General features: G+C 42.5%; 1 protein-coding gene across 3 annotated transcripts in view; it reads left to right on the top strand.

Moving 5' to 3' along the window:
- Positions 1 to 12,524, top strand: part of Tis11 (Tis11 zinc finger protein) — a 31,583-nt gene that overhangs the window by 8,092 nt on the left and 10,967 nt on the right. For 2 of the 3 annotated variants that reach the window (XM_033329907.2, XM_076622730.1), the window contains exon 2: positions 7,984 to 8,043. The exons of the other annotated variant lie outside the window; for it this stretch is intronic. In XM_033329907.2, the coding sequence (XP_033185798.2) occupies positions 7,984 to 8,043 (60 nt within the window). The remainder of the gene's footprint in view (positions 1 to 7,983; positions 8,044 to 12,524) is intronic. 3 annotated transcript variants of the gene reach the window in all.

Genomic DNA, 12,524 nt, shown 5'->3' with positions numbered 1-12,524 from the left:
CTAAAGGTTGTCTCACACGTGAGAAAGCGAGAGTGCCGCGCAATATTTTCCCGGCCTCGTATCTCTCGATCCTTCTCTCGATATTTTAGCGCCTCTCGATTTCACTTTCACGCTTGATTTACCCGACGAGATCCACCTTTCCAATTAAAAACATTCGACTTTCCACGCCGTGTTGCCGATCCACCGAAAAGATTTAGGCCAAGTTTCCGTTCGTTCGATTGGGAACCAACCTGTTGACGAGAAATTCGATGTTTTATGGGCTCGTATTCCGAGGATGAGAGAATTTAGAGTTCTGGCATCGTTTAATCGCGCGTCGAACTTAGAAGCGAATCAATGGTTGAAAATTTTATTGTTTTAGAAAGTAGCGCGGCTCTTGACGAGAGCAAACACGTTTCTTCGATCATTCTTATAACGACTGTAATAATCGTGATTGCGAACCAGTTTCGAATTTTGATCCCAAACGGAGTTGAGCTCGATCGCAGAAATAATTCTCGATCGTCGATCGTCGGCATTTTTGTGGCTACTTTGAATGTTTTTTCTTCTCCTCCCGCGGTATGGTCAGAATTAAACGAAGAAAATCAAATGTACAACTTTGTTATTTTCCAGTTGTTTTTATTCCACTTGTAGTTATTGATTTCGACTTCAGATATACAGGATTACATTAATCTATTACAAAAAAAAAAAGAAAAAAAGAAAGAAGTTGAACTACACTGATAATTATTCATTTATGCTTACGATGCATTTATTTGTGAAATCAGAATCATAGATAACCATGAACATATTACTACATATATTATTTTTATTACTCTTACATATACGTTACTACGCATATATGTTATTACATTGTGTATCTAAAGTACTTGTTTTTCCGACGGTTATCGATGTGACGAGACATGGAGGTCCGATATGATGAAAATTCCCATCTGATTGATCGAAAACTTAATTCGAAACAATTATTTTTCTATAGGCATTTTTTACAACCTGTACAAAGTCAAGTGAAGTGAGAAGCGAGTTCGTGGGAGCTGTTTAATAAGTAGCTACTTGTTGAATAAAACATATCGAGCGCGGAAGGTTAGTGCTATTACGATCAGCGCGAAAACAGTGTTTTGCAGCGTATCTTTAATAATAGAGCATTGGCGGGAATACAGAACGAGAGAGAGAGAGAGAGAGAGAGAGAGAGAGAGAGAGAGACGACGACGACGACGAGGAAAATATGTTGTTTTGTAGGGGCGATCGAAGCGAGACTCTCGAAGAAAGGCGTGTCGGTGGAGCGTGCAGGCGTTGCATTGCTAAAACATTATACTCGGAACACGAACCTTGTTGAGAAAGGTAGGAATAGTGATTAGTGCGGAGTGCATAAGTATTCTGCGTGCATCGGACAGCTATTTCGAATGAGATATTGTGTTGTGTTCCGCTGCGTGACCGGAATAATGAATTCATCGTTAATGACTTGTTATTTTCTGCTTCTTCTTCTTCTTCTTCTTCTTCTTCTTCTTCTTCTCCTCCTCTTTTTTATTTCTTTTTCCTCTCCACTGAACGATCGATTAATCGTTAACGGCGAAAGGAAAACTGGCACGCTGAAACGACCGTGATTTAAAAAACGAAAACAAACGTGAAAGTTGCTGGAGTCTAACTGGTTACTGTGACGTGCAAAATAGCCGATCGAGAGGAAAGATCACGATCGTATTGCTTCGCCCCGATTGAAATTATTTGGTCGTTGTACGCGAAACGCGCGATTTCACAAACGCGCAAGCTCTTTCGCGATTTAATTTGCCAAAAGTGTCGCGTGAATTTCAAGTTCGAAGAATACGGTGGATTGTTAGCAGCACAATGAAACTTGTCTGCGGAGATTTTTAGTGGTTAATCGATATAGCCGATATAAACTTATTTATATATGAGTTTATTTTCGGTAATTTGCATACGAATTTCTCGTCGCTGGTTTGAAAGCCGTATGCTTCTCTGTACGTATAGATCGGCTTGCAGCAGTACTTTCCGCTCGGCTAAACTTGTTCTTTCTCGATCTTTTCGACGGTGTTACAGGCTTCCGGTGTGATTTATCTCGGTATAGTGACTTCACCTTATTATTTAGGTCGCTAACTATATTCCAAGTTTTTACTTTCCTGATAAATCAGTCAAAGTCTGTGGCCATCGCGTATCGTTAACCAAACGACACGGAGAGCAGTCGATGTTGTTGCTACCATCGCTTGTCGCATCATGGACAACTTCATTTTTACTTATGTTTTAATTATACGCGTTTGCACTACTGTGATAGTTCAACGAGGATAATAGTTGTATAACATTGACATTAACTGTAACTGTTTTTGTAATTAAGAGAGAAAAGAAACTATCAATTAAGAATTAATCACTGTTTCTTAACTTTAATCATATCTAAATATAAAATACAAATCTTGTATAAAAATGTTTGTATGCGTTTGCCGTATGTAATTATTATATAATATACGATATATAATTGTTTTTAAACCACCGTCATTCCTTTAATCGTTGGCCGACTTTAACGCAACGTAGCGATCGTGTACAGGAAATAAAATTTGCATAGGTGCATCGGTTCAATTGGGGTAAAGTATCGCTTTCTCGGCGTTGCCGTAAATCTGTAATTATGGCTTTTATGATACAATAGAGAGATACGTACGTATCCCCATTGCGGAATTCATTAAGCACAGAATGTCGAACGCAAATGGACTATGAGGACGTGCAACGTTGTTAACCAGCAATCTACAAGATATTCCGCACGCGAACCGCGTTCTCTGCCTGCTTAGGCCACAATTCCTCCTTTTCGTTGATCATTGCTTTTCGACACGTCGCTGCGCATATAAATCGCTATAAATTCGTTTTTCGTTGCCATTGTCGCGAAAGTTGCCACTTTTGCTATTTTATCTTAGCGGTTTTAGTCGCTGTTGCGAAATTGTTGTTTCCTTCGGCTGGTTTAGCTTTTTGCCAAGTAAATTTTGCTTGCTATTTTATATCTTCTATAAAAACGATGATATTCATTTATTACACACGCGCGTACATTTTCTCTCTCTCTCTCTCCCATTCATTCATTCACCTACTCAGTTGAGGTTAATTGGCATTAAATTTTTTTACAAGCATAATGCGCGGTTGCTTGAATAACGACATCGCGTACGTCGCTTCAAGGAGAGCCTTGGGAAAGAATCGAACTCGCTTGCGGTACAAGACTATCGCTGTGAACGTTTGTAGGAAAATTTTGACGACTCGTTGCGTTTCCTTTTCGTTCGTACAAAGTCAGAATACTCGGGAAAAACGTGAAATTGAAAACAAAAATGGAACGTATGATCGATTCTTGGTCTCTCGTCCTTTCACGAACGCTGGTTAGCTGGTCTTTCTCTCGTGAAAAATCGAAACGAGGAGGAAGAAAGCCCGAAGGTAGAGCGCTGGAAACGTGGTGTGCCCTTTTTGTTCGGCCATGTGTACGGAACGCGTCGTTTTTACAAACAGGCGCACATGTGCTTTCTTAGCCTGGATGGATTTTCTCGGACTCGCGTATGGTTATCTTTTCAAAGCGTTTCAAGTGCTTACTTGTCGTTCCACGAAGTGAAAATTAGAGTCGAGTCGTTTCTGAACAACGTACCAGCAGCGTTCTACAATCTATGAAAATATGAATAAAATGGAAAGGAAAAGCTTTGCCTTGCGAACAAAGGCATATTATGTTGGAATAAAAGAAAGAACCGATGTTCCTAGACACTTCCTAGGAACGACATTTTCCCGCATAACTCGACAACCAAGCTCGAAGACCGATTACCTATAGCAAAAGAGTCGTTCTAAATGTTTACAACATATTTTAAAATCATCGAAATCGTATTTTCACCGAGTCACAAATTCGTCGAACGAGGATATTTTTCAAATCTCCAGCGGTTTCCGTACAAAATCCCAAGTGCCACTTACGCTACTCTATCGATGCTCTGTCGATGCTCTGTCGATGCTCTGTCGATGCTCTGTCGATGCTTTATCGATGCTCTAACGATACTCCAACATCTGTAACTCAATCGTGATTTTCGCGAGGATTCATCACCTTGCACCTAACGAAACGTAGTCTGTAGAAGCGTGCAATTATGGCGTATCTGGTGAAAATAGCCGATGAAACGGGAGATTTTCCTGACGATGCGCGGACAGTTTTACCTTTGATTCTCGTTTGCCAGTAAATTTAAATGATGCGGTGGCGGTGAGGCGGCCGAAACGGAACGGCAGAGAAGTAAAAACTAAAAGGAAGCATGAAAACAGCTCGATGGGCACCCTATGCTCGCTGGCGAATACGTTGGCTGTGCGTGTTGGTTCGCTGTGGTGGCTTCGTGTCGCACACTTGCTCTTTCGATGCACACGTGCATCCAGTTTCTTTATGCGAAGGAAAGTCATGGTGGTCGTGCAGCAACGCCTGAATCACGCGGCGTTGCACTCAGCATCGTGCGCGCGCCTGTGTCTGTGTTTTACGACCAGTCAACTTTGCGGCTTCTGCATAACTCTCTGTATTTTCGTGTGTCACGGGATGTATTCGGTGGCTCTTTGTTCTCGTGTACGTGGACACGACGATTTCATCGTGATTCAACGTGCAACCTCTTTCTCTATCTATATCTCGCGTTTGTTCGCGCTTTACCTTGTTTCACAGTTACCTCTGTCTGGATCGCGTGCGATCGCTTTTCAGACTTTTTCGTCCATCTTCTGTACAAATAGAATCTTTGCCGTAGGAGCTGGCGGTATAGCGCGAACGTCATGGGAACGTAAGACCTCTGTTTCTCAAGCTTGTTTATACGATGTGTACGAACCATGACGAGGATAGACATTTTATATGTACTCTGCTGGACTATGCGTTTCTCGTACAACCAGCAAGCGCGTTCCTTGTAATCGCCTTGCGTTAGTTTTACTTACCGATGCAAGTTTGTGACACACGAGCTTTGTCCGTACTTGAAACATTTCTAGTAGATTTGTCGAGCGAAAGTTAATTTAACGCTTTGATTTTCGAACCGTTCGAAGAAATTAATTTACTTGAAATAATCCTGCGACCACCGATAACGTCGACAGGAGATATTACGCGATAACGAGGTTTCAATAATTTGAGTCTACATTTAATAGAAAATTAATCGTCGTTTGCCTGTTTTCGCGAGAGGAAATTCTCTAGGTTGCAATTTTTAGCGACTGTACGTAATGTACTGTACAAACGTACGCCAAATCTGTTCCGTATGTACGATATATGGTATATAGAAGAGAGGCAGAGGAATAATTTTAAACGAATACACTTTTCAACTTCTCATGGTCTTTCGTTATACTTATCTCATCGATCATGTTCCCCGTTCTATACGCAAGTCCTGCAATTACGCAGAACGGAATGCAACGTGACCAGCTAGAAAAAGTCGCACGTGTAATTGGCCTCCGATCCTTCGATTATTTTAACCGCTAGTTAATCGCAAACACGATCGTTGACGGTTTTCATGGCCTTTAATTACAAGACGAAGTTTGAGCCGCGTTATCAAGGTACACGAGTCGAGTGACTTTATCGTAAATCGTTCGTCCGTGGGAATCGTGCGATTTGCTTTTTGATTAGGAAAATCGGTAGCTGTGGGTAATTTTTCAAACGTTCTCGTCCCAAGTCCCGAATCATTTGCTAACGTTAAACGCGTAACGCTTATAAAAGACTTTCGAAATACTATAAAAGACTTTTGAAAACACCGTTGATAAAACGAAACGTTTTACGTTTTATGCGAATGTTGCTGCTGGTTCACCACGGCCTCTCTCAGTTTACCGTTTACATTGTACTCTTAATTAATTCGTTATTTTTCGTTTATTCCGGTTCTGTTTTCGCTCGAACTAACGAACTAGCGTTGTACGTGTATACATCGTGGTTGCAATTGGCCAGACATTTTTTACATTGTCTCGTGATGAATTATCGTTACGTGTTTGAATGGTACATTGATTGTGGGCTAACGTGTTTCCCGAGTGGTTTAAGCCTGACTCTGATGTAGCTACGTAAATCGTGTCTCGTACGCAACGAACAAACGACTGAACCGTGACTTGCCCTCGATACACGATGAATAATGTGTAGAACAGTTTTCTCAGCCATCGGAATAATATCATTTTTCAGACGACTACTAACGTTCTAACGCACGTCTTTTCTTCGCCTCCGTTGTTTTCTTCGACTACTCGAGGTACGGATGGTGCAACAGCGGTGATCTTTTTAGCGCTCAAGTTTAGACGTATTGGCGAAATCCTACTCGACGCTGATGCACGCGAATAATACCTCGTTGCGTCTTTAGCGTGTAGCTAGATGCTTCTGTTTCGAGCAACGTTTCGTCGTTGTCGTAGCTCAGCGATAAAGGTAAACTGCGACAGAGGAAAGATATGATTTATCCACTTTACGTCCACTTTTCGTATTTCAATATCGGTAAAGCTCGTTCCGCTTTGTTCGGTGTTTCTCCGCTTGATTCGCCGCATTGTCTGGCCGATCGTTTCCTATTAGGATCCCATTAGCGTGGAAAAGTAGGGGAAACGGGAAGGAAAAGCTTGGAACAATAGGTTGGTGGAAGCATGAGTAGTAGGTAGGCTACCACGTGCTTGCGTTGTGAAAACTGTCTAACTTTCTACCGGCGGTGAAACGTTACAGAAGGTTGATTCTGATAAAGCAAACACAATGGTATTCGTACGCAGCCACGAAACAAATACTAGTCGCGAAGATAGTCCGTACACTCGGTACATACGGTAGTATTGAATTTTTATCAGGTCACATCAGTAATAAATCGCGTGTCATCGTTGTAGAAATCTGATCTGTGGTACACGTAGATATATACCGACTGTGCGATACAAGCGAAATATGTACAACGTATTTTTTCAATATTTCGTTTCACGGTTCCTTTAACAGTCTACTGCGTTTTATCCGATATACATATGTATATTTTATTACGATTATTTGAAATAAAATTTGTGAAGAATCTGCTGACCAACCGGTGACGCTAAAGCGAAGTAAATATTCGCAACGAGCAAATCAGCTGTGGAAACAGACTGAATATTTAACTGGCGGAAACGCTGTGTTTATTCAGTTATTAATGTTGGTTTCGCTAGCTTTTAACGCTCACCTTGGATTCCCGAGTGCGAACTGGGATTTGCATGAAAATAAAAAAATTCTCTCTCTTTCTCTCTCTCTCTCTCTCTCTCTCTCTCCCCCCCTCTTTCTATATATAGAGAGAGCTCGATTGTGATTGTCCCGTAAGGAACTGGAGAAAAAGTTGCGCATTCCTAAAAGGTGCAGTTAAAACTGACGTGGATCTTTGAGTCAGAGAACAATGTTCAACCAGCCGATACGTGTCATTCGGAATAACGAACGACTTAATAAAATCTCCGATCTTATTGAAATTTGTGTATAGTTTTATGAAACGCGATGTACTTTTATAGCGAATATTCCTCGATATTCAACGTTACACAGAAGCTTGTTTTTACGCTATTATTATTCCGAACCACTCGTATAACAGCGTACGATGTAATAAAAAGTGTCATTGAACGGTCGGTCGAGGAAGCAGAGAGGAGAGGAACAAGTGCAGGCGAATCGACTCTGAAAAGTTGGAATCCGGTTTTTACATGGTCGGCGTCGCCATCTTTTCCACTCGCTATCAGACCTGAATCATACGTTAGTCATCGCGTTTTACAATCACTCGCGTCCCGTGCACACGCACGGTGGTCACGTCGACAAAGGGAAAAACCAGCGCGCCAGGTCTCGAAAGGGGCGACACGCTCTTCTGCGCCGGAAAGCGAAACGTTCGTTGGCTCTCCTTGTGCTCGCCTGCCTCTTTTGTCCGTCCAGCCGAGTCGTGCCTTGAAAACGGTCTTCAACTTCAACGTATGCGAGCGAAAATCTCTCGATCGGATGCTTCTACCGTATCGCATCGCGTAGTAACCCATCGAATCTCTCCTCTACCCGATCCTTTCAAGCAAGCCGACGTTTTATAACTAAATTATCATTTTCAGAAAAATGGCCACATTCTTCCTGATTTTTCCACTTACGCGCGTTTTATACGAACAAACCAGGTTAGTTGGGTTCTTTCTTTATTTCCTGCCTTATAGCGAGTACGTGCGTATTTTGTTTTAAAGATTCTCCCTCTTCGCGATTCACGTATCACCAATATCGGTATTATATCGCGTATCAAATACAACAATAACGTTACCTTGCTGAAAAAACATTTCATACACGACGCATACATACGACGCCCGCGTGCAATTCGCCGAATATTTCGTTACTCGGTGTTCACAATGCCGTCTTATTTTCTTTTCTTTCTTTTTCTTTTTATTGCGTTCACGTGACATTCGCGATGTCACGATATCACAGCATGCCTATGTATACGAGCAATTGTAGGACATTGGACGTTACGTGTTAAACAGTTTGTCGCAGAGGTCAATTTATCGTTAAGAAATATATAGCGTACTGCAAATTCGAACAACGAGGTTAACAAGAGATCGCGCGCTATTTATTTTTGCCTACGACTTAGCTTGGACTTGGCGATTCGTTTCTCGTGTAAGAAGAGGGTCGCTTCTGTTTCTCATCGACTGGGAAATCGGCGAGAAACACGCAGTCGACGAACGAGCGAAGCTCGCGACTGCCGTTGAATCGGTCGAAACCTATTAATTGGGATAGTTGAGCGAGTCCCGGCGATGTGTCTCGGTTACGTAAGAATCGGTGCATGAAACGCCGATTTCCATTGAGTCGCGTCGCACGGCGTTGCTTCTTCGCTCTCGACTTGCCTGCCGCGGCGCAGCCTTCTTCCTCTCGCTTTGCTTACTTTCATCTTTGACCTTCGAAACGAATCCATGGTCTACGCGTTTCGACATACGTATAATAGAACGACAAAGCCGTGAAACCTGTGCATCGATGGACGATCGAGCGATCGATTTATTTTTTCCTGTTTCCTCTTTTTCACGATTCGATACGATTGAGCAAATCGATTACAACGAGTTAACGTTTCGTATTGTATATTCGATAATAGGAAATACGTATAAAATTTATCGAAGGCACAGTCGAGTTTTACCGTGAGAAGCGAAAAATCAGATGTGTATTTTGTTTGGCAGAAGGAAAGGCTTCTTTTCGCGCAAAGCTGTTGGACATAACTGGGTGAATCGTTATTCGTTGTAGCGTATTTCTTCTTTCGATTGGGAAAAGTGTGTCGGGCACTGTTAAAATTAAAACGCATCGATCGACCGCATTTTTCTTTCCCGATATAATGTAATTTTCTGATGTCATGGGAACGTGAAATATTTAAATATACGTTGTAAGCGATTTATCGCTGGTAATACGCGCGATGTTTACGATGTTGCACGTTGCATAATGCTGTGGTGCCCTGCCGTTCTACGTAACGATGTTTGCGCCTCTCTACGTCGAACCAATATTTATCAATATGTAGATAGATTCAACTCAAAAGTAACTTTCATCGTTCCTCCGTGAGCAATTTTGATTTCCTATTTAGACTGTCCTATTACGTACGAAAAATAGTACAATTTTTTTTTTATTTTTATTTGTCTCGCGATTTTACGACTTACAGAAAAAACAAAGAAGAAAAGACGAAGAGTTTGGCATTGTTTTATCTAATTATATTTACATTATAATTAACTTATCCGACCGTGTCTGATAAAACATATTTAAATTGACGTTTGCCATAACGTTTCTCGAAAATTTGTTAGCCATTCGAGAACACGACGAAACAGCTCGCGCTAGAAGACATAATTCTTATCACGTGTTTTACTCGAGAAATCGCGATACGTGCTAATTAACGACAAATTGCATACTTTGTATCGTTCGTGGAAACAATTTTTGTCAAGGATTGTTTTGTCGTCCGTCCATACGTTATACGTATCTTCGATACGATATCGAATTGGTCATTCTCATTGTTTTTTACATTTTATTCTCTTTCGTGTCCAAGTAAAGACGACGATACGCTTAGAAATTATCGAAGGATCGCCGTGACTCAAATGAAAATGTGATTCATCGCGACCAAAGGTATCGTCTTGGAGCTTCGAAACCTATATACATCCGATAAAATCGTATTGAAGTTAAACATTTATATCTCTATGACAACTGACCTATATTTTGCGAAACGCGGAACCTTTCCTCGATCGTAGGCGTGTTTCTTAACAGGTATCGTCACCGTTGAACGTTATTTCGCTAATAAATCGTATCATACCGATCGAGTATCGAAACTGTCCGAGAGTTTGACAAAAAACGCGGTTCCATTCGTCGAACGCGTGTCGTACGTTTTACGTTTCCTACAAAGGATAAGCGAGATTATTCTCGTAACTTTCCCTTCTCTATCTTCGGTACCATTAGCCTGAAAACACGATTATCACGGGAGATGGCCATGCGCCGAACTACAAAGCTCGTTTAACGTGAAACGTAGGCTTCTGTGGAGGAAAACGTGCGAGCCAGATGAATGCACGAAACGCGGTACAGGCGGCGGAACAGCCACAGGCTACTAACTGCCGCGCATTCTCGGTGTCTCTGTCGTCGAATCCAATGAATGAAAGGAGCTACGACTATTTTCAGCCGGTTTCGTGGAAACTCTCTCGAGTCGATCCGTGGAATCGACTCTTAACACGTTTGTTACACGCAGTCGCGTTTACAAAACGGACGCTGGGGCCTCTGTACGGCACGCATTCTCGTTCGAGTGCACGAACGCGGAACATGCGTGGAACATGGAACTTTGGTCGAGAGTGGTAACGAACAATTAATTCTTCGATTCTTGCTGATGCAACGTATCGTTTTTCTTCTCTCGTTCGATCGATAATTTGAGGAGGATCGAGTTCGTGGATAGGAAAGTCGGAGGACTGCTCGAGAATTCTTAGCGCTAGGAAAACTCCACCCTGAAAGACTGTTTCGAGTAGAAACTCGAGTCACGTACTTTTTTTCCCCCGTGTTTCGCGATCGCCCGATCTATTGCCCTCCAATAGCATTTCGACATCTACGTTCTATCAGAACGAACTGTCGTTCTATCTTTAGAAGATTTTTGCGACGTTGAGCGTCCGTGAAACAGAGCGATCGATTTACGTCAGTGAACGCGTCTCACTGCGTCGATTGTTTCGCACAAGTTTCGTTTCAAGCTCGGCGTAAAATCAACAGCGTCCGGTACCGATTGTTGCTAGTTCGCGTCGTTGGCAAACATGTTTTCGAGCAATATGCAGATGACGAACAGATATAACGGATGACGAACGAAGCGCGTCTCGAATTATTTTCGTCTATCGACGACTCATTTCGCGATCGTACACGTTTTTTCCCCATGGAATTTTTTGGAATATGGTTGACGTTGTCGAGCAGTGGTGGACGTTAAGCACGTTTTGTCAGGAACGCGTCATCTCAGCTGGTTTATTCGTCCATTTCTCGATCCCAACTTTCTCGCGACTTCTCAAGGTACACTCTAGCTTTCGTTCTGGACGCACCAGACAAACGCGTTCTTCTTCGTTAACGAGAAAGAAGAAATATTTGCATCGAAAGATACGACGAGAGGAAGGATTTGTCGAAAATATCGACGTTACTTTATCGCCGGCAAGCCAACGACGCGTCTCTCTGTAATCTGTGCGACCAGTATTACGATGAACGTGCAATAAACCGCGACACGGAAAAAGGAAGCGTAAAAACGTCTCGGTGACCGTTCGCACGTGACTGCATCTAGCCGAACCAGGTTCGGTTGACAAGGAGCGAATAAGTAGCAGCGAAAGAATACGCGTGCGCGTTTGCGTTCGCGTTCACGACTGCGCGATAAACAGCCGTTGCGCGTTGATGATCGCAGGATAACCGACACTCTGGCATTCCTGCCTTCGTCTACGTTTCTTTGCATTAATACCTGCAGTCGACAGACTAATTACGCGTGCGCTAGGAACGTGTATCGCGCGGCCCGTGTCCGTGTGCGCCGTGAACAACACGGACGTGCTCGTGGAAATTTCCAGGCGATGCGATATAACGCGACGTGATCTCTATGGAAGCTGGAACGGAGGAGGATCGATTAACCTTCGGGTTCTTCGACATAGATAAAGATTTACGGAGAAAGTATCGATTGATTTTGGTCCTACGGATAGATGGATTCGATTTTTTGTTAATACGTTGGATGCCCTGTTACATAGCTGTTCGTTGGTCATAACCGTTTGGAAAATGTACAGCTGCGCGCGAGTACTCCAGTTTACGTTGTTTCGTCTATTGGAAAAGAGTTTTCCAAGATCGTTAGGTTCGACGATTCGACGCATCGCTGTTTTTATTTGTTCGGAGATTCGATGGTACGAATAACGCGTTTACAGGAAAGCAACGAGGATTTGAAGAAAGATAGACGATTGAAATAGAGATTTCAGGGTTATCGTTTGCGTGCAACCGTAGCAACGTTTATCACGAGAGCCGAACGTACACGCGTCTAAAGACCATAAATTACCATAATAAGCCATTTAGTTGTACCTGGCTATTTATGGTTATTATTCTTGGATGGAAACCAAGAACATTTCGATCGATTCGCATCCTCCGCACGATGATATCTCCAACT

This window comes from Bombus vancouverensis, chromosome 11 (genome assembly GCF_051014615.1).
Source record: "Bombus vancouverensis nearcticus chromosome 11, iyBomVanc1_principal, whole genome shotgun sequence".
In the NCBI taxonomy this organism is placed as follows: domain Eukaryota; kingdom Metazoa; phylum Arthropoda; class Insecta; order Hymenoptera; family Apidae; genus Bombus; species Bombus vancouverensis.
Note: the sequence above shows the minus strand (reverse complement) of the source record. Positions and strands in the feature narration are given on the sequence as shown.